We start from the raw sequence: 22,938 nt of genomic DNA, 5'->3' as shown, positions 1-22,938 counted from the left end.
CGTGCCTCCTGGGCGCAGGGGGGGGGGGGCGTACCGTGCCTCCTGGGCGCAGGGGGGGGGGGGCGTACCGTGCCTCCTGGGCGCAGGGGGGGGGGCGTACCGTGCCTCCTGGGCGCAGGGGGGGGGCGTACCGTGCCTCCTGAGGGCGGGCCGACCGTGCCTCCTGGGGGGGGGGGGGGGGGTGTACCGTGCCTCCTGGGCGTGGCATGCGTGTGCGGCCTGCATACTGTACCTTCTGGACACGGCATGCAGGGGTGCACTGTACCTCCTGGGCGCGGCCTGCGTACTGTACCTCCTGGGCGCAGCCTGCGGGTGCGTACTGTACCTCCTGGGCGCGACCTGCGTACTGTACCTCCTGGGCGCGGGGTGCATACCTCCCGGATGCGGCGTGATATATGTGGCTTCCTGCTGCTCTGTGGGTCTGCTCAGTTTCCAGTAAAAGCGTCCTCCTGGGGGTGCGGGGGACGTCCTGTACCTTCTTGGCGCGACATGCGGCCTGCGTACTGTGCCTCCTGCGTGGGGGGGTGTACTGTGCCTCCTTGGTGCGGGGGTGGCGTACTGCCCCTCCTGGGTGTGGGGGGGGGGCGTACTGCCCCTCCTGGGTGTGGGGGGGCGGCGTACTGCCCCTCCTGGGTGTGGGGGGCGGCGTACTGCCCCTCCTGGGTGCGGGGGGGGGGGGGCGTACTGCTCCTCCTGGGTGCGGGGAGGGGGCGTACTGCCCCTCCTTGGTGCGGGGTGGGGGGGGGGGGGGGCGGGTTGTGCCTCCTGGGCGCGGGGGCGGGCGTACCGTGCCTCCTGGGCGCGTGGGGGGGGCGGGCGTACCGTGCCTCCTGGGCGCGTGGGGGGGGGGGCGGGCGTACCGTGCCTCCTGGGCGCGTGGGGGGGGGCAGGCGTACTGTGCCTCCTGGGCGCGTGGGGGGGGGGGGCGGGCGTACCGTGCCTCGTGGGGGGGGGGGGGGGGCGGGCGTACCGTGCCTCGGGGGGGGGGGGCGGGCGTACCGTGCCTCCTGGGCGCACGGGGGGGGGGGGGTGTACCGTGCCTCCTGGGCGCGTGGGGGGGGGGCGGGCGTACCGTGCCTCCTGGGCGCGTGGGGGGGGGCGGGCGTACCGTGCCTCCTGGGGGGGGGGGGGCGGCGTAATGTGCCTCCTTTTCGCGGCCTGCATACTGTACCTTCTGGACGCGGCATGCGGGGGTGCACTGTACCTCCTGGGCGCAGCCTGCGTACTGTACCTCCTGGGCGCGGCCTGCGTACTGTACCTCCTGGGCGCGGCCTGCGGGAGCGTACTGTACCTCCTGGGCGCGAGGTGCATACCTCCCGGGTGCAGCGTCATATATGTGGCTTCCTGCTGCTCTGTGGGTCTGCTCAGTTCCCAGTAAAAGCGTCCTCACTAGAGAGGGTCCTGGAGAAAACGGCCGCTCCTCACCATGTTCTGTCCAGGTTCCCCCCTCCCAGGAAGTGTTTTCCCCCCTCCCAGGAAGTGTTTTCCCCCCTCCCAGGAAGTGTTTTCCCCCCTCCCAGGAAGTGTTTTCCCCCCTCCCAGGAAGTGTTTTCCCCCCTCCCAGGAAGTGTTTTCCCCCCTCCCAGGAAGTGTTTTCCCCCCTCCCAGGAAGTGTTTTCCCCCCTCCCAGGAAGTGTTCCCAGGAAGTGTTTCCCCTCTCCCAGGAAGTGTTTCCCCTCGGGGAGGCTGGCGGAGGAATCTGGTGGTGATGAGGGGTAGATGATCTGGTGAGCAGCGAGGACTCACCGTAGCCGTATAATGGGCAGTCCAGTGATCCTCTCTCCAGGTAGAGACTGTGATATTTAAGGTTTCCAATTGCCTGGTTATCCCGCAGGTCAGCCGTCGCCTCTACACCATACAGTCAGTGCTACATGTAACAGTATGCTGGCTCGCCAACATCTCCGTCACTTCCACGCTTGGCCCTACTCGCCCCGGAGACTGAGCTCAGTTGTAACGTGTCCTCTCTCCACAGACCCATCTTAATGGATATTGACCTGGACTATGAGAGACCCAATGTGGAAACCATTAAATGCGTGGTAGTCGGAGACAACGCCGTGGGGAAGACCCGTCTGATCTGTGCCCGAGCCTGCAATGCCACCCTAACCCAGTACCAACTCCTCGCTACCCATGTGCCAACAGTCTGGGCGATTGACCAGTACAGAGTGTGCCAGGAGGTAGGATTTGGAGTGGCGGGGGGTGTAAATGTCTTCTACTGCTTGTGTTTTATTGTCTACACCAAACACCGTGAATCATTCAGAGACGTGGGGCAATGGTTCCAAACGAATAATCTCCGGGTGACTTTGTTGTCTCTTAATGGCATATGCTGCCCCCATGTAGTACATAGGAGTGGTGTGCAGTGAGTTTCCAGATGTGCAGATCATCTGACCGTTGTGACCTGTAATCTTTGACAAAAGGCACAGAACCGTATAGAAGTGGACCTGCAACCGAAGTATCCGGCATGTTCCCTTCCTTCACACACTCGATATGGAGCTCAGCAGAGGCCACTGGAGAACCAGCATCTCCTACCACTACGAGAGTGGTCTGCGGAAGCAGGAGAGCAATGACTGACTGTGAGCTTCTTCTGGGGAGGAAGCACCGTCCCGTACCACTGAGTGGTTTGCAGAAGTTAGGCACGTGAGATGGTCCCTGGAAGGTAAGGAGCACTACGGGCAACCTGTGTCTGCCATTGCAGAGGATAACGTGGGTGCCGTGTGGGCCATAGTTGAGGTGGACGCCATGGTGACCGTGGCCCAGTTAGAGGAGATAGGCATTTTATCTGGAGGATCCGTCTGCTTGATACTCAATGAACACTTGACCTGAGCAAGGTTTCTGCACGCTGGATGCCCTATCAGCGGACTCTGGAGCAGAAGGAGGCTTGGGTGACTTGGTGCCACAATATGCTGGCCAGGTTTAGTGGTGGTTGCTCAGTCTGTCTGGAAGGTCATCAAGGGTGATGAATCATGGATCTACAGTTTTGACCCCAATACCAAACAGTTGGCCCAGTGGACCCCAGTTGGAGGCAAATGTTCCAACATGAGCACAGCATGGCCAAGCAGATGGTGGCTGTTTTTATAGATAAAACTAGTCCTGTAGCTACCGTGCCACTTACAGAATCTCACGGTCACAGAGGACTGATATGCCAGTGCCTACCACAAGTGCTGGAAGACATTTCTGAGTGCTGTCCCACACGTTCAGGAAATCCACCAGTGGTGGATTTCCTGGCCCACGAATAGGAGCTCAGGAATCTTGCGTACAGACCTGGCCTCTTGCAACAACTTCGTGTTCCCACAACTCAAACACAAGATGCGTGTGAGTCATTCTGGGTCACCGGAAGCTGCAGTGGAGACCTTCATCCAGCATGTAGAAGATGTTTCTGATTCAGACCGGTCCAGCTGCTCCACCAAGTGGTTTGAGCGAATGTAGCTCTGCAGAGACTCCTCTGGCGGATACTTAGAATATATGTAATGCCCACTTTGTAAATATAATTCTTTTTGGGCATCTGGAAACTTATTGCACACCCCTCATACACCCTGATGTTACCTGGATTTGTAGGTGTGGACATTCTGGTCAGTCTCTAGTTCTTGTTCAGTCAGTTTACAAAGTGAATATAATCGCTTTAAATCTGGACCTGATAGACATGACAACATAAAACGCACTGTGGTAAATTGATAATAAAGTGATTCCTTGGTCACTGACGCTTTCTTTTTCATCCACTAGGGGTCACTGGAGTACTCTTGGGATATGGACGGCCTCCTCAGGAACAGGGCACTGAATATTCAAATTCAGTTACACTCCTCCCCTCCATACTCCCAGAGTACCTCAGTGTTTTTTCTGTGCTCGTCGGAGCAACAGGGCTGGTGTGGCGCTGCCACACTTACTGAATATTTTTTTATTTTATTTTTATTTTTACAACTTAAGACACATCCCTTCCCAGTTTCTACTAAAAACATGGGTCCGGGATTGTGCCGCTGCACGGAGCAGCGCATGGCGTGTCGGTCTTCACAAAGAGCACCCTCACAGCCACACGCAGCTCACTACCTGCTGCAGGACGGAGCTTACACATAGAAGCCCCGTCACAGCCATGAACTGCTGCAAGAGCTGGACGGAGCTTGCAGGAAGAAGCCCCGTCGCAGCCCTCCCTACACTTCAGATTCTGAGGACAAGGTATGCTGGGGGGACGGGGCGGTCAGCGCACGCTGCCGCCCCGCTGTGTGGGGTCCGTGTTGTACCGCCCGCACCCACCGCTACTCCCGGCCGCCCGCCCCAGCCTCGCTGTCCGGGCTCAGCGCCCGCCGCTGCACTGCCCCGCCGCCAAGAGCCGCTCCGGGCCGCCAAGAGCCGCGCTGGCCCGCCGCACTCCGTGCACACCCGCCGGCCACACTTCCACGGCCGCTCTCCTTATATCGCGCTCCCCGCCTCCCTGCACTTCCTCCGGAAAGGACACAGCGCTACACGGAGCACAGGGGGAGGGGGAGAGGTCTGCACACAGGCAGCGCAGCTGAAAAACAAGAGCATAGGCTGCATGGCTGCCTGCATATTACATAATGCTATGCTGCATGGGGTATAGTGTGCTGCATGGGGTATATTATGCTGCATGGGGTATATTAATAGGCTGTTAAGCCTATATTAAAGGCAATGTCAGGTACAGGTTATAAAGTCATGTATTGTAACCTGCCCTGTGATTCTAACTGTAAGCATGGAATGTGGGCCTTTTTTTTTTTTTTTTTTTTTTAATATACATGTTTCCTGTGTTTTCCTATGATTCCAGAACGTTCCTGTACTACATCCCTACTCCACCGGAGGCGCAGGGGTGTAAGGGGGAATTGCTTATCAGGTTTCATATAGTACTGGCCACGTGCACTGCGGCTATATATATATATATATATATATATATATATATATAGAGAGAGAAAAAGATCTGGCGGCACTCAGGAGACTATGTCAACCAATATGAATTTTTATTGGAGCAACATCCAACAATTGTTTCGGGCCTCCGCCCGTCGTCAGGGATGCAAATCACATTAAAGACATACATTTTATACCCCCATATGAACCTCCCACCACATGTGAAACAAACATTAATCATCTCACCTGCAGGCCCACTCACCGTGACGAACGCCACACTGCTAGCCGCCGCCACGAGCCATTCCGCTCATCAGCCGCTGCCGCACAGCAGATGACGTCATCGAGGGGCGCCCGCAAGGAGACGGAAACCCAGCATGGAGATCGGTTACCTAGGTAACCAAAACAACAAAGCAACACAAAACGAACAAACATTAATGTAATCTAACATTACTAGTATGCATACAAATATAAAGAATATAAGGTGAAAACACAAATACAGGTTGAGTATCCCATATCCATATATTCCGAAATACGGAATATTCCGAAATACGGACTTTTTTGAGTGAGAGTGAGCTAGTGAAACCTTTGTTTTTTGATGTCTCAATGTACACAAACTTTGTTTAATACACAAAGTTATTAAAAATATTGTATTAAATGACCTTCAGGCTGTGTGTATAAGGTGTATATGTAACTTAAATGCATTCTGTGCTTAGATTTAGGTCTCATCACCATGATATATCATTATGGTATGCAATTATTCCAAAATACGGAAAAATCCCATATCCAAAATACCTCTGGTCCCAAGCATTTTGGATAAGGGAGACTCAACCTGTAATACATAATATATCATGATAAAAACAAGCTGTGGGACGCTGTACTGTAAACATTCCCAAAAGTCTAATGGGATACAAAAGATTCCCTGGGTCAATAAATTTACTGAAGCAAGTAACAACACAAATAGGGAAATTAAAAAATTTTGGCCCATTATCAACACGGATAAGGATCTCCCAGGTCTACTCAATACCCGAGTAATGCCGGCATATTCTAGAGGCAAAAACCTGAAGGATTTGCTTGTAAAAGTTGATGTAACAGAACTAGTGAAGGCCAAACCCAAACAGCACTTTCTGTCACGGAAGCCTGGATGTTTCAGGTGCATTGGATGTGTCACCTGTCGCTCTATGTTGGTGGGTGATTATATTTCACACCCGAGATCGGGCAAGAAATACACTATTAATTTCCCTCTCACCTGTACTTCAAGATTTGTAATCTATGTACTGTCTTGCCCATGTGGATTGCACTACGTGGGCAAGACAGAATGCCAATTCAAGGAGAGGATGGCTAACCATCGGTCAGCTATTAGGGCTGCTTTGGAGTCAGGGTCTAGTGATCAACCCATGGCCCGCCATTGTGCGCAACAATCGCACAGCATTGCGAGTATTAGGAGTAAATTTATTGATCATGTTCCGGCATCAATTCGGGGTGGAGATAGGGGCAAAAGGCTACTCCAATTGGAGTGCCGTTGGATTTTTAGATTAGACACATTGGCTCCTACAGGCCTAAATGAACAGCATGGGCTACATAGTTTTTTATAAACCTTTAATCACACATAAAATATATCTTTCTGAATTCATTATGGATTATCTAAAATGATAATTGATACACCCAGTACCCAGCTGATGCCGTGAGTAACATGGTCTTATATACTCGTTTATATGCCACATAAATTAATCTTTTACTTTTGGGAATGTTTACAGTACAGCGTCCCACAGCTTGTTTTTATCATGATATATTATGTATTACAGGTTGAGTCTCCCTTATCCAAAATGCTTGGGACCAGAGGTATTTTGGATATGGGATTTTTCCGTATTTTGGAATAATTACATACCATAATGAGATATCATGGTGATGGGACCTAAATCTAAGCACAGAATGCATTTATGTTTCATATACACATTATACACACAGCCTGAAGGTCATTTTAGCCAATATTTTTAATAACTTTGTGTATTAAACAAAGTTTGTGTACATTGAGACATCAAAAAACAAAGGTTTCACTAGCTCACTCTCACTCAAAAAAGTCCGTATTTCGGAATATTCCGTATTTCGGAATATATGGATATGGGATACTCAACCTGTATTTGTGTTTTCACCTTATATTCTTTATATTTGTATGCATACTAGTAATGTTAGATTACATTCATGTTTGTTCGTTTTGTGTTGCTTTGTTGTTTTGGTTACCTAGGTAACCGATCTCCATGCTGGGTTTCCGTCTCCTTGCGGGCGCCCCTCGATGACGTCATCTGCTGTGCGGCAGCGGCTGATGAGCGGAATGGCTCGTGGCGGCGGCTAGCAGTGTGGCGTTCGTCACGGTGAGTGGGCCTGCAGGTGAGATGATTAATGTTTATGTTTCACATGTGGTGGGAGGTTCATATGGGGGTATAAAATGTATGTCTTTAATGTGATTTGCATCCCTGACGACGGGCGGAGGCCCGAAACAATTGTTGGATGTTGCTCCAATAAAAATTCATATTGGTTGACATAGTCTCCTGAGTGCCGCCAGATCTTTTTCTCTACAATTGGATGTTCACATCTCATGGAGGGCACCGGAGCAGTTTCTGCACTAGCAGGGGGAGTGCCGGCCACTTTGCTTTTACATATATATATATATATATATATAATTTACACACCTTGGTAACGATTTTACTGAGTCGTGGAAGTGTCTGTCTTTGTTTATTGTGTTGTCTATCTGCTTAATGAGTACGGCACCAGCAAAGGCTAAAGTGAAGTTTTACTGCAATGTCTGTACATGAATCTACCACATGTTCAGTAGGTTTCCACTCCGGAACCCGGTGTCATTCCTCTGTTACGTGGCCGCCGCTCGACACGAGCGGCAAGATCGGAGTCTCGGATGAGACCGCCAAATCTAACGGAGGAGTCTCAGCCGTTTGCAAAGGTCCAACTTCACTTTAGGTAACAGGTATTAATTTAATTGGTCTTATAATTTAACCGTTTCTGCTATGTTGCAGTCTGACAATTCTATGCCAAACCTCACGGCGCTAAATACGGGTGAGGAGGGCAAATTAGACCAGCAGTCAGATAGTGCAGTTTTTGACACATTGGTAATGACCAGTGTGTCAGTCTCTGAAGTTTACAGAGACTAAGGAGCCTCTAACATATAATAAGTCGTATTTACTAAACGACAGATCTCCAATGGGGTTCTTATTTAGGATATCTTACTAAGATGTTAGTAGAAACGCAAACTAACCGAATAACCGGTTCTCTACCTTCTACTTACCCGTTTCCACACAGTGACATCTACATTGGAGAATCCGCAATTGGTGGATTCGTCTGTGTCAAACCTTATAAAGACCCTTCGGACGTAAGATAGATTTGGGTCACTAAGGCGCTTATTGTATGGAAACAATGACGATCACGTTATACTTATCGTTAATCAAATCTGAGAAGCTGCTGAGTGTCTATGTACAGCTTCGGCTGCCGGCTGTTAGCTCGCTTCTCGCTTTTCATCGTCGCTCGTTACAGCGCGACAAGTACTCTAGCTGCGTTCTTGGCAAGCGGAGTCAGAGGTCAAAGACCGGTTGCACAGATGTTGTTTGGTCCTAAATTGGACAAATGCATTTCTCAGGCCAAGGAGGGGGGGGGGGGGGGGGGGGGGAGTCTAGTCTAGTTTCCTGCCATTGCCTCCACCGGTACCAAGACGGTAATACTCTGGTCCGGCGTACAAAGCCTTTCGACTTCAGTCCTTTCAAGGCTGTGGTAGAGAAACAGCCACGCCTTGTAACGCCAGGGTGCTAAAGTCACCAATTGTGGGAGCGCGCCTTCAGACGCTACAATTGCCGGGATTCCAGGCATCCACTGATGGAGGTATCCGCAATTTAGTATTAAAAGAAAGCTGTCTCCCGCCATTGCGCTTTTTCAAGACAGGCCTGCCTCTGTCGGACGACAAGAAGGCGTTTTAGCAGATTGCCATTCAGTCTCTGCTGGATTCAGCAGTTTTTAATTCCGGCCCTGGTAAACAAGGTCAGGGTTATTATTCCCGTCTGTTTGGGGTACCGAAGCCGGAGGGCTCCGTCACAGTCTCAATCAGTAAGTCACTTTCTACTGATTGAAGATGGAATTTCTGCGGTCAGTAATTGCAGATTTGTAGCCAAAAGATTGCATGATTGCGCTTGATCTCACGGTTGCGTACTTACGCGTTTCGATTGGTCGCCTCATCAGAGGTTCTTGCGTTTTTAAATACGCCTCAACCATTAACAGGCTCTACCGTTTGGCCTCTCGTCAGCGCCTCGGGTATTCACCAAAGTGATGTCTGGGCTGATAGCCCATCTCAGATCCCGGGCAGTGACAATCGTTCCGTACTTAGACGATCTGCTCATAAAAGCTCCGTCTCCACAGATGCTCCTCCAACTTGCGCTGCTAACGTACACCACGGTTGGAGTGTCAACTTCAAGAAATCGCATCTAATTCCGTCTCAACGACTTCAATTCCTAGGTATGATTCTCGATACGGTAAATCAAGACTTTACCTACTACATCAGAAAGTACAGATTCTTCACATCTGGTACAATTAGTGCTCAAGCCACGCACAGTCTCGGTACATTTGTGCATTCGCCTATTAGGAGCAATGGTGGTGGCTTTCGAAGCGCTTCAGTTCGGAAGATTTCACTCGCGTCCATTTCAACAGCATGTGCTCGCACAGTTGTCTGCCTCGCATCTGCAGATTCACCACAGGGTGCGGTTGTCGCCAAGGGCGAGGGTGTCTCTACCCTGGGGCTCAAGGTACACAATACCCGCAGGCGGCGGCTGGAATTGAATAATTCTAACGGCGAACGTGAGTCTCAGAGGTTGGGGAGCTGTGGTTCAACGACAGGGTCTCTGGGCGGATCACGACAGATTGCGGTCTATAAAGGTCCTGGAACTCTGCGCAATTTACAATGCACTAAGAGTACACATGCTTCCCTCTCGGACTGTCCAAGTGCAGGCAGACAACGCAACGGCAGTCGCATACATCAACAACCAAGGAGGAACGAGAATCCGCATGGCAATGCGGGAAGTAGCTCGAATCCTCAATTGGCCAGAATACCACCAGGTGATATTGTCGGCAGGGTTCATTCCGGGAGTGGACAACTGGGAGGCGGATTATCTCACCCGTCGGGATTTTCATCCGGGAGAATGGGCATTAAATCCAGAGGTGTTTCAAATGTTGGTCCACAGGTGGGGTTACCCTCAGGTGGACCTGATGGCATCTCGCCACAATTACCAAACGCCCCAGTATGTGTCCAGAACGAGAGATCCAAGGGCAGTGGCGGTGGATGCTCTCACAATGCGTGGCCGTACAGCCTCGTGTATCTGGTTCCACCGTTTCCGCTGCTCTCTCGGTTGCTAAAACGGATCAAAAGAGAGTCCGTCACAGTCATACTAGTGGTGCCTCATTGGTCTCGGAGAGCTTGGTTCTCGGATCTCCGCGGTCTATTCTTGGCCGCTCCTACTACGTCCAGACCTGTTCCAACAGGGTCCGTTCTTTTACCCCGATTTAGCGCGGCTGCGTTTGACGGGGTGGCTGTTGAGACCGCCCTCTTAAGAAGAGAGGGCATTCCAGTATCGGTTATACCAACCATGTTATGAGCTAGGAAGCCGGTTACGGCAGCTCATTATTACAGTATTTGGCGTGCCTATATAGGTTGGTGTGAAGCTCGGAAGTTTCCGAAATCATCTTTCAAGTTATCCCGTCTTTTGTTATTTCTACGGACGGGGTTAGATGGAGGACTGCGTTTATCTACACTGACGGTGCAGGTATCTGCGTTGTCAATTTATTTTCAAAGACGATTGGCTCTTTTTCCGTTGGTACACTCTTTTCTACAAGGTGTCCTCAGAGTACAGCCTCCATTCATTCCACCTGCGGCGCCATGGGACTTGAATCTGGTTTTAGATTTCTTCCAGTCTTCATATTTTGAACCCTTACAACAAGTGGATATAAAGTTTCTCACTTAGAAAACAATGTTTCTACTAGCCTTAGCTTCGGCAAGGCGTGTTTCAGATTTGGGTGCCTTGTAATGCAAGCCACCGTCTTTGGTGTTTCATGATGACGGAGCGGAACTTCGGACGAATCCCGCTTTCTTACCACCGGTAGTGTCATCTTTTCACATCAATCAACCAATAGTAGTTCCTGTGTTAACAGCACATTCTGGAACTCTGGATGTGGTACGCGCATTACGCGTTTATGTATCCCGAACGTCTACAGCCTGATACGTTGTTTGTTCTCTGTGATGCTGCCAAGATGGGTTGGCCAGCTTTTAAGCAGACCTTATCCAGATGGATTAAACTGACCATAAGTCAGGCTTACCTTCATGCTAGGTTACAGTCGCCTACATCAGTAATAGCTCATCCCACAGGTTCTGTGGGAACTTCATGGGCAGCTGGTCGTGGAGCTTCTACGACGCAGCTTTGCCGTGCGGCTACATGGTCTTCAGTGCACACGTTTGTGCGCTTTTACAAGTTTGATACGTTTTGCGGCATCGGCATCTAGCTTTGGCCGCCTAGTGTTACAGGTGTCAAACAGCTCTCCCGCCCACGGGGGAAGCTTTGGTACGTCCCAAGAGTACTCCAGTGACCCCTAGTGGATGAAAAAGAAAATAGGATTTTGGTACTTACCAGGTAAATCCTTTTCTTTGAATCCATAGGGGGCACTGGACGCCCACCCAGAGCAGTTTTACCTGGTTTGTAGTAAGCTCAGGGGATCTTATGGGAACACATTTTCACCGACTGGTTCAAATTTTCTAGTTCTACCGGTTATGGTGTCAACTGTTTCGTTGTCCGTTACGTTATGTGTCAACTTTATGGTTGTCCGTTATGTTATAGGTAATTCTCCATTGTCATCCTCTCTATCGCTCCTGCTCGGCTCAGTAAAAAACACTGAGGTACTCTGGGAGTATGGAGGGGAGGAGTGTTACTGAATTTGAATATTCAGTGCCCTGTTCCTGCGGAGGCCGTCCATATCCCAAGAGTACTCCAGTGCCCCCTATGGATTCAAAGAAAAGGATTTACCTGGTAAGTACCAAAATCCTATTTTTACATCATTGTGATTTTATATCTGACCACCTATTGTTTATGGAGAAGGCCGTGGAAGCTTCAGATCTGATGTTCTCCATAACTGTTCCTTCCCCTGCGCCCACTCCTGGTAAACCCGTGTCTAATCTCAGAGGGAAGCCCCGTAATCTGTGTATGGTTGGATGTAAATCGTTATTACAGTGTGGTCCCATAATGATCTCGCCCTCTGGTCAGTATGAGGGAGGAGCCTCTGTACGCGGGCACCCAGTATATATAGGCCTGCGGATTACAGTGTTGTATGACTGTCCCCACCGTTCCTCTGCTGTATGTTGTTCCAGGTCCTGGAGCGCTCCCGCGATGTGGTGGATGAGGTCAGCATCTCTCTGCGGCTCTGGGACACTTTTGGAGACCACCACAAGGACCGGCGCTTTGCATATGGCAGGTGAGAAACCCCTCTGTGGCTTCTATAGGTCGAACGTGGTTACAATGTGAGTGCGTGTTTGTTTGTTTTTTGCATTATTATACAAATGTAATTATAGTAAGTAATAAGTAGGACTAATGCTTAACATTAACTTGTTCTTATTTTCAATTTGATCTGAGTGCACTTTGTATTATGTATATGGCGCCACAAGGGTTCCGCAGCGCCTAACAAATCAACAAAGCAAGAACAGCGACTTACAATACAAGACAATGTAGGATAAGTACATGTTATATAAACATTGCTGCATCAGGGGACAGGACACTGATGATCATCAAGGCGACCGAAACTGAGGGCTAGGTGCCGTTGTAAGGAGTACGGTGTAGAACAGGCCTGGCCAACCTGTGGCTCGCCGGCTGTTTTGAAACTACACATCCCAGCATGCCCTGCCACAGTTTTGCTATTAGGGCATGCTGAGATGTGTCGTTTCACAACAGCTGGAGAGCCACGGGTTGGCCAGGCTTGGTGTAGGACCTTGCACAAAATGGTAAGCTGCTCAATCAGATTGTGATGTCACTCAGGTGCTAAAAGGGAGGGGTAATTCTGTGTAGGAAAAAACAATGTGTTCCTTAATGCACACCGAGTGAAAAATATTACTACATAATAGTCAGATAATACGGAGATCTTAGTTGCGTATATATCTGCAGATATAGGGTTAAGCCCCCATGCCGATCGACAAGGCTTCTCCGTCACTGGGGGTCCCTATATCTGCAGATATACGCAACTAAGATCTCTGTATTATGTGACTATTATGTAGTAATATTTTCACTCGGTGTGCATTAGGGAACACATTGTTTGGGGTAGGACCTCACTGACTCACCTCTGCAGTCACAGAACGGGTTTAGGCCACACAGGACTGGGCCTTTTAGGGTATTCCCGCTTACCGTCAGTAATCGCCTGTTACTGACTCATCCCACTGCGCAGTGGGCGGGTACTATGTTGCCACCACCATACTCCTCCTTCCCGTGGCGTCTGGATACGCCGTCTTACCGCCACTGAGTGGTGTGGACTGATCTCACCGGTCGCTTGACCAAGCACAGCACGGTAGCAGGCGGAAGGCGGAGCTTGTAGACGCTGGGTGTTACCCAAAACAGCCAGAGAAGGTGGCTATGTTTGGCATAGGGGAATTCCCTGTGATGGTACTGGGTGACCCCTCCTGTGCTGTGCTTGTGGGTGAGGTGTGAGGCACATCCGGAGGAACAGCTGAGGTGATAGGGGAATCCCCTGTGATCGTACTGGGTGACCTCTTCTGTGCTGTGAGTGAGGTGTGAGGCACATCCGGAGGCAGAGGTGAGGTGATAGGGGAATCCTCTGTGATGGTACTGGATGACTTTCCCTGTCCTGTGAGTGAGGTGTGAGGCACATCCGGAAGAGCTGAGCTACAGGTATGCCTCGGCACAGGACAGAAAAAACAGAAGCTGTGCCTTCGTTATGCAGCTGCGTAATGTTGACGATGATGCCTCACACCTCATGGAACGGTGATGTCACAAGCCTGGTGAAAGTTTATTGGTTTGAATAGTCGCCGTTGTCTGTGGTAACACAGTAACATCCCTCATTTGTGTATCTGGGGTGCTGCGCTTATGTTTCTGTTCTCAGAACTTGGCCCTAGTAACCCCATAGAGGGGGTGCACTGAGTGTGGATTAGAGTTCCCAGACAGTCACTGATACCAATCCTGCACAAAGTGTATAATACACCTCTGTGGTAGCGCCTCCCGCAGCCGTGTCCCTGTACTGCGCTGCGTCCTGACTATACAGCAGGAGCCGTTCCATGTAGAGAGGCCTCTGCATTCCATGCTTCTGCTGTGCTGAAACCAGAGAGGTGTTCCGATATTTCCCAGCCCGGCTGGGTGACGGCTGCAGATAGCTGAGGAATGCTATTCTGCTCTCCAGACCTCCAGTACCGAAACTGTGCCCCCAAATCCCCCAGCCGGCCCCACTGCATGCACATCACATGGCAGACGTCTGCTCTCACTGCGTGACCTGTGCTGCCTGCTCCCACCCGGAGGAGTCTGCCAGAGCCGTCTACCAACAGGAGGGAGCAGATTGTAAGCTGTGCTTAGAAACATAGAAACGTAGAATGTGACGGCAGATAAGAACCACTTGGCCCATCTAGTCTGCCCCTTTTTTATTTTATCCTTTAGGCAATCTCAACCCTTTTTGAACCTTAATTCTTTGTAAGGATATTCATATGCCTATCCCAAGCATGTTTAAATTGCCCTACAGTCTTAGCCTCTACCACCTCTGATGGGAGGCTATTCCACTTATCCACTACCCTTTCTGTGAAGTAATTTTTCCTTAAATTTCCCCTGAACCTGCCTCCTTTCAGTTTCAGTGTATGTCCTCGAGTTCTAATTCTTCTCTTCCTTTGAAGAATGTTTCCCTCCTGAACTTTAAGACCCTTGATATATTTGAAAGTTTCTATCATGTCCCCCCTTTCCCTTCTCTCCTCCAAACTATACATATTAAGATCTTTTAGCCTTTCCGGGTAAGTTTTGTGATGTAGGCCATGCACCATTTTAGTTGCCCTTCTTTGTACACTCTCTAATGTATTTATATCCTTCTGGAGATAGGGTCTCCAGAACTGGACACAGTATTCCAGATGGGGCCTTACCAATGACCTATACAGTGGCATTATTACTTCTCTTTTCCTGCTACTGATTCCTCTCCCTATGCACCAAGCATCTGACTTGCCTTTCTCATTGCTTTGTTGCATTGCTTTCCTGCCTTCAAGTCACTTGAAATAGTGACTCCTAAATCTCTTTCCTCCTCAGTAGTTTCCATTATAGTACCCTTGATACTATACTTAGCCTTTGGGTTTTTGAGACCCAAGTGCATGATTTTGCATTTTTTAGCATTAAACTGTAGTTGCCACGTTCTTGGCCATTTCTCAAGCCTACCTAGGTCATTAATCATTTGTTTGACCCTTCCCGGTGTGTCTACCCTGTTGCATATCTTTGTATCATCTGCAAAAAGGCATATCGTCCCTTCAATACCATCTGCAATGTCTCCAACTAAGATATTATAGAGAACTGGACCAAGTACAGATCCCTGGGGTACTCCACTGGTAACATTTCCCTCCATAGATTGCACTCCATTAACTACGACTGTCTGTTTCCTATCCTGCAACCAGGTTCTTATCCATTTAACTGATTTATAATCCACCCCCAGGCTTTCAAGTTTATTTAGCAGTCTGCGATGTGGGACAGTGTCAAATGCCTTACTAAAGTCTAGATATGCTACATCTACAGCTCCCCCTTGATCTATTATTTTCATCAGAGTCAAAAAAGTCAATAAGATTTGTTTGGCATGATCTCCCACCAGTAAACCCATGCTGTTTTGGATCCTGTAAGTTGTTTGATTTAAGATATTCCACTACTCTTTCTTTTAATAGTTTTTCCATTACTTTCCCTACTACTGATGTAAGGCTTACTGGTCTGTAGTTACTTGCTTCTTCCTTGCTTCCACTTTTGTGCAGTGGAACTACATTTGCTCTTTTCCAGTCCTCTGGAATAGCACCTGTATTTAGTGACTGGTTAAATAATTCTGTTAAAGGTGTAGCCAGCACATCTTTTAGCTCTTTGAGTATCCTTGGGTGTATCCCATCTGGTCCCATTGATTTATCCACTTTTAGTTTTGAAAGTTCTGTTAGGACCTTCTCCTCTGTAAATGTATTTTCATCTGCCTTATTTTTATGAATGTCCTTGCAACTTAACTGTGGCCCCATCCCTTCTTCTGTAGTAAATACTGAGCAAAAATAATTATTTAGGTGATCTGCTATTGCCTTGTCTCCCTCCACCAAATGCCCACTCTCTGTCTTAAGTCTTATTATTCCTCCATTTGATTTTCTCCTTTCACTTATATACTTAAAAAAAGTTTTGCCCCCTTTATCTACTGACTGGGCCATTTTCTCCTCAGCTTCTGCCTTTGCACGTCTGATCACTTTCTTAGCATCCTTCCGTCTGTCCAGATACACCTCTTTGTCATTATTATTTTGAGTCTGTTTGTATTTCCTAAAAGCCATCTTTTTTTGCTTTCACACTAGTTGATACTACTTTTGTGAACCACACTGGCTTCCTTTTCCTGGTGCTTTTCCTAACCATTTTGATACAAAGGTCTGTTGCACTTAGTATTGCACTTTTCAGTTTTTTCCACCTCTCCTGCACTCCTTCCAAGTTCCTCCAGTCTGCCAATGAATCGCTTAATCATCTCCCCATTTTTGCAAAGTCTGCATTTCTAAAATCCAACACCTTTGTTTTTGTGTGACAGGAGTTTGATCCTGTCTTTCTACTAAACCATACTGCTTGATGATCACTGGATCCCAGGTGCTCACCCACATATATATCAGATATCCTATCACCATTTGTAAGAATTAGATCTAATATTGAGTCTTTGCGAGTGGGCTCCCTCACCAATTACTTGAGAGATGCTCCCTGTAAGGAATGTAGAAATTTGTCACTTGTAGCTGAACTTGCAAAAGACCCCTCCCAATTTACATCAGGTAAATTAAAGTCTCCCATGATTATGACTTCTCCCTTAAAAGCCATTTTAGAGATGTCCAACAATAGGTTCCTGTCCAAATCCTGCCCCTGGCCTGGTGGTCTATAGATCACCCCAATGCGAATAATGTCCTTCTTACCAGTTTCTATGGTGACCCAAAGGGCCTCAGTTTTGGCTTCAATATTTTGTATTATAGTAGCATTTATGCTTTTTTTTCACATACATTGCTACCCCTCCTCCTATTCTTCCTATTCTATCTTTCCTAAATAAATTGTATCCTGGTATAGCTAAGTCCCAGTCATGATTCTCATTGCACCAAGACTCTGTAATTGCCACAAAATCCAGGTTATCCCTTGTCATTATCGCAATTAGCTCTGGAATTTTGTCTCCTAAGCTCCTAGCATTTGCACACATAGCTTTAAGAATTTTGTCTGTGCATTTGTTACTAGTAGCCATGTCCAGAGCGTACAAAATAAATGACAAGTTTTAAAGTTGAAATTACCTGTTTGGGGATGTTGCTCAGTATTTGTTTTCTTTTACTAATCAGTAATCATACTCTGTCCTTTACACCATGACTACACCTTAATAAATATAAAGATATAGTACTCCTGACCACAATGGGTAAATGTTCAAAGGAGGTAAACACCAGTCAGTATGCAATAATAAACTGTTTCACCGAGCAACTTCCCCACACATGCAATGACATTTACAAGAAATCATTACATCAAGAAACATACATAAGTTTGCATAAGAGAGAACTGTAGTGAGCAGATTGGGGATGCCTTTTCATAGGTTTTTAAAAACAGATAATATGCATAAGATGAATTACATACTTTTGAGGCATTAAGGCAGTCCCTTTTGTGGTAGTCTTGGTGTGTTGATGTTTTCCTTCGGTTTAACGCAGGTAACGCTATTTTTATAATACTTTTATGTCTGCACTTCTATGTAAGCACTACCAGCCGATGGCTATCCAGCCGTATACTAGACTTCAAATAGGAACAATGCTTCATACTATGCTTCATACTATGGTTTACTATGCATCGTGTCACCAGGGTCCTAGCGCTATTCCTTATCCACCAGACCAAGGGTCGTAGCTCCACTCCCTATCCACCAGGCCCAGGGTCCTAGCTCCACTCCCTATCCACCAGGCCCAGGGTCCTAGCTCCACTCCCTATCCACCAGGCCCAGGGTCCTAGCGCCACTCCCTATCCACCAGGCCCAGGGTCCTAGCGCCACTCCCTATCCACCAGGCCCAGGGTCCTAGCGCCACTCCCTATCCACCAGGCCCAGGGTCCTAGCGCCACTCCCTATCCACCAGGCCCAGGGTCCTAGCGCCACTCCCTATCCACCAGGCCCAGGGTCCTAGCGCCACTCCCTATCCACCAGGCCCAGGGTCCTAGCGCCACTCCCTATCCACCAGGCCCAGGGTCCTAGCGCCACTCCCTATCCACCAGGCCCAGGGTCCTAGCGCCACTCCCTATCCACCAGGCCCAGGGTCCTAGCGCCACTCCCTATCCACCAGGCCCAGGGTCCTAGCGCCACTCCCTATCCACCAGGCCCAGGGTCCTAGCGCCACTCCCTATCCACCAGGCCCAGGGTCCTAGCGCCACTCCCTATCCACCAGGCCCAGGGTCCTAGCGCCACTCCCTATCCACCAGGCCCAGGGTCCTAGCGCCACTCCCTATCCACCAGGCCCAGGGTCCTAGCGCCACTCCCTATCCACCAGGCCCAGGGTCCTAGCGCCACTCCCTATCCACCAGGCCCAGGGTCCTAGCGCCACTCCCTATCCACCAGGCCCAGGGTCCTAGCGCCACTCCCTATCCACCAGGCCCAGGGTCCTAGCGCCACTCCCTATCCACCAGGCCCAGGGTCCTAGCGCCACTCCCTATCCACCAGGCCCAGGGTCCTAGCGCCACTCCCTATCCACCAGGGTCCTAGCGCCACTCCCTATCCACCAGGCTCCTAGCGCCACTCCCTATCCACCAGGGTCCTAGCGCCACTCCCTATCCACACTGTACACTCGGTACAGGGGGGGGGGGGGGGACACTGCCGGCTGTACGCAGCGGGGTGGGGCGACGCTGCCGGCTGTACGCAGCGGGGTGGGGCTACACAGTAAGTGACTGTGAGGTCACCCTGGTGCATGGTCTCTGCAGAGCTGGAACACAATCAGCAATGGTAACTTCTGGAAGGGTTTGTGTCCGACAGCGGCCGGGTTGCCCTTCACCTAATCACATGTTCCCCTAATCTCCGTCACACAGATAGCAGCGCTGCTGACCTGCGTTCGTGCTGTTCGCTTCTCTTACTGGTCTGGAATGGTGTAGGTAGGTGTGCAGGGGAGCAGAGGTGTAAGGCGCGGTAGGTAGGTGTGCAGGGGAGCAGAGGTGTAAGGTGGTGTAGGTAGGTGTGCAGGGGAGCAGAGGTGTAAGGTGTGGTAGGTAGGTGTGCAGGGGAGCAGAGGTGTAAGGTGGTGTAGGTAGGTGTGCAGGGGAGCAGAGGTGTAATGTATGATAGGTATGTGCAGGCGAGCAGAGGTGTAAGGCGCGGTAGGTGTGTGCGCAGGGGAGCAGAAGTGTAAGGCACGGTAGGTGTGTGCAGGGGAGCAGAGGTGTGAGGCGCGGTAGATAGGTGTGTGCATGGGAGCAGAGGTGTAATGTGTGGTAGGTAGGTGTGTGTAATGTGTGGTAGGTAGGTGTGTGTAAGGTGTGGTAGGTAGGTGTGTGCAGGGGAGCAGAGGTGTAAGGCGCAATAGGTGTGTGTGTGTGCAGAGGTGTAAGGCGCGGTAGGTGTGTGTAATGTGTGGTAGGTAGGTGTGTGTAAGGTGTGGTAGGTAGGTGTGTGTAAGGTGTGGTAGGTAGGTGTGTGCAGGGGAGCAGAGGTGTAAGGCGCGGTAGGTGTGTGTGTGTGCAGAGGTGTAAGGCGCGGTAGGTGTGTGTGTGCAGGGGAGCAGAGGTGTAAGGCGCGGTAGGTAGGTGTGTGCAGGGGAGCAGAGGTGTAAGGCGCGGTAGGTAGGTGTGTGCAGGGGAGCAGAGGTGTAAGGCGCGGTAGGTAGGTGTGTGCAGGGGAGCAGAGGTGTAAGGCGCGGTAGGTAGGTGTGTGCAGGGGAGCAGAGGTGTAAGGCGCGGTAGGTAGGTGTGTGCAGGGGAGCAGAGGTGTAAGGCGCGGTAGGTAGGTGTGTGCAGGGGAGCAGAGGTGTAAGGCGCGGTAGGTAGGTGTGTGCAGGGGAGCAGAGGTGTAAGGCGCGGTAGGTAGGTGTGTGCATGGGAGCAGAGGTGTAAGGCGCGGTAGGTAGGTGTGTGCAGGGGAGCAGAGGTTTAAGGCGCGGTAGGTAGGTGTGTGCAGGGGAGCAGAGGTTTAAGGCGCGGTAGGTAGGTGTGTGCAGGGGAGCAGAGGTGTGAGGCGCGGTAGGTGTGTGCAGGGGAGCAGAGGTGTGAGGCGCGGTAGGTAGGTGTGTGCAGGGGAGCAGAGGTGTGAGGCACGGTAGGTAGGTGTGTGCAGGGGAGCAGAGGTGTGAGGCGCGGTAGGTAGGTGTGTGCAGGGGAGCAGAGGTGTGAGGCACGGTAGGTAGGTGTGTGCAGGGGAGCAGAGGTGTGAGGCGTGGTAGGTATGTGTGTGCAGAGGTGTAAGGCGCGGTAGGTGTGTGCAGGGGAGCAGAGGTGTAAGACGCGGTAGGTAGGTGTGTGCGGGGGAGCAGAGGTATGGTAGGTAGGTGTGTGGTATCTGGGGGAGAGACCCTAGATGTAGCAGGACACTGTATAGAAGGTTCCTCAGCATGCAGTCAGTAAGTGGTGATGCTTCTCCTCCGCAGGTCGGATGTGGTGGTCCTCTGCTTCTCCCTGGCTAACCCCTATTCTCTGCGTCATGTCAAGAGTATGTGGCTCCCAGAGATCAAACACTTCTGCCCGCGGACCCCGGTGGTGTTGGTCGGGTGTCAGCTGGACCTGCGATATGCGGACTTAGATGCTGTGAATCGCGCCCGTCGCCCTCTAGCAAAGTGAGTTACGTGCACCAGGCTGTCCTGTCTAGTATAATGTAACGTGGGGTTTCTGTCATTGGGGGGCGGTGTGGGGGCCATGGAGCAGCTCTGCAGTCGCCCAGTGTCACATACAGACTACAACAGAGATCTGCAGCCGCGCCGTGACCAGATGAGGGAAAGAGAGAGCGTTCTTTTGGTATAAATAATGTCTCCATATAATGGCCTGGATCCCATGTCCTTCAGGCTGACTCCTCACTCTACTATTGTATAGACATACACACTAATGCATGAGCTGTGTGTGTACATAATTGTGCGTCTCTCCCACACAATGTCACCGCAGTCACAACAAAAAGCCTCTCCCCTTCCATTCTGGCTTGCTTGCTCTCTTGCCCTCTCTTTCCCTCCCTCTCACTCTCTCATCCTTTTTGGCTTGCTTGCTCGCGCTCTCTCTCTCTCTCTCTCTCTCTGCCCCTCTCTCCCTCTTTTCTTCTTCCTCCTCCTTCTCCTCCTTCTCCTCCTCCTTCTCCTCCTCCTTCTCCTCTTCCTCCTTCTCTTCCTCTTCCTCCTTCTCTTCCTTTTCCTCCTTCTCCTCCTCTTCCTTTTCCTCTTTCTCTTCTTCCTCTTCCTCTTCTTCCTTTTCCTCTACCTCCTTCTCCCCTTTCTCTACCTCCTTCTCCCCTTTCTCTTCCTCCTTCTCCCCTTTCTCTTCCTCCTTCTCCCCTTTCTCTTCCTCCTTCTCCCCTTCCTCTTCCTCCTTCTCCTTCTCTTCCTCCTCTTCCTCCTCCTCCTTCTCTTCCTCTTCCTTCTCCTCCTCTTCCTTCCTTCTCCTCCTCTTCCTTCCTTCTCCTTCTCCTCCTCTTCCTTCTCCCTCCTCTTCCTTCTCCTTCTCCTCTAACTTCTCCTCCTCCTCCTCTTCCCTCTTCCTCCTTATCCTCTTCCTCCTTTTCTTCCTCTTCCTTGCTCACTCTGCCTCTCTCTCACTCTCCCTTGGATGTTACTATTGCTGATAGGTGACATGACTGAAGCTGTTTTCCTCACTGTATCTTTCTTCCTCAGACCCATAAAACCCACAGACATCCTGTCTCCTGAGGCTGGGCACGAAGTGGCCAAGGAGATGGGGATCTCCTACTACGAAACAAGTGTGGTGGCCCAGTTTGGAGTGAAAGACGTCTTTGACAATGCAATCCGAGCTGCACTTATTTCCAGGAGGCACTTGCAGTTTTGGAAGTCTCATTTAAAGAAAGTCCAACGCCCTTTACTCCAAGCCCCATTCCTGCCCCCTAAGCCGCCTCCACCCATCATCCAGATGCCAGATCCTCCGCAGTGCAGTGGGCAAGGTCCCGCCGCCCTCTTCTGCACCCCGCTCTGTGCCGACGTTGTTTTCCAGCTGCAGAGTGGCCTGAAAATCTTCGCCCATAAAGTCTACCTGGCCACTGCATGTTCCAAATTCTATGACCTCTTCACCTTAGAGCTGTTGACTGTTGTGATGAAGAATGAGAAGCAGGTCTCCACTGTAGAAGTGGCTGGACCCTCATGGACCAGGAGCCAGGTTGTGGATTGCAAACATGAGGCCTTACATGCAGGGCATGGTGTTTCTGAGCTTTATCTTTCCGGCGATGATGAGGCCACTGTGAGTGTGGGGGGAAGCCCACCACTCGGGTGGGGCAGGGAATTATCAGAATGGGGTAGAGGGTTTATCCGTGTGCAGATGGATCTTGTAGAAGATCCTCTAACACATCAGAAAAGGCCGATGATGGTTGTGCAGATGGATGCGCTAATCCAAGAAGAGCCCTTACGGGCAGTGCTGGAATACTTGTATACAGGACATCTAAACCAGTGCCGAGCCGACCTCATGCACATCGCCACCATAGCGGAGGCCTTAGAGGTGTTTGACCTTCGCATGATGGTCTCCAACCTGCTGAACAAAGAGGGCTTCATGAATCAGGAGATCACCAAGGCCTTCCACGTGCGGAGAGCAAACCGGATCAGGGAATGTCTGAGTCGAGGTCTCTTCTCAGGTATGAAATGGATGTGGCCATTGCACCCTTCTCTTGTCTCAGTGCCATCCTGGCTGTGTCTCA

General features: G+C 50.4%; 1 protein-coding gene across 1 annotated transcript in view; it reads left to right on the top strand.

The window, feature by feature from the left end:
* Positions 1-22,938, top strand: part of LOC134931824 (rho-related BTB domain-containing protein 2-like) — a 121,740-nt gene that overhangs the window by 36,682 nt on the left and 62,120 nt on the right. Inside the window, exons 2-5 of the mRNA XM_063925574.1 lie at positions 1,973-2,174; positions 12,248-12,351; positions 20,690-20,875; positions 21,914-22,875. Of these exons, the coding sequence (XP_063781644.1) occupies positions 1,983-2,174; positions 12,248-12,351; positions 20,690-20,875; positions 21,914-22,875 (1,444 nt within the window). The 5' untranslated portion in view covers positions 1,973-1,982. The remainder of the gene's footprint in view (positions 1-1,972; positions 2,175-12,247; positions 12,352-20,689; positions 20,876-21,913; positions 22,876-22,938) is intronic.

The sequence above is a fragment of the Pseudophryne corroboree genome, chromosome 1 (assembly GCF_028390025.1).
Source record: "Pseudophryne corroboree isolate aPseCor3 chromosome 1, aPseCor3.hap2, whole genome shotgun sequence".
NCBI lineage: Eukaryota > Metazoa > Chordata > Amphibia > Anura > Myobatrachidae > Pseudophryne > Pseudophryne corroboree.
Note: the sequence above shows the minus strand (reverse complement) of the source record. Positions and strands in the feature narration are given on the sequence as shown.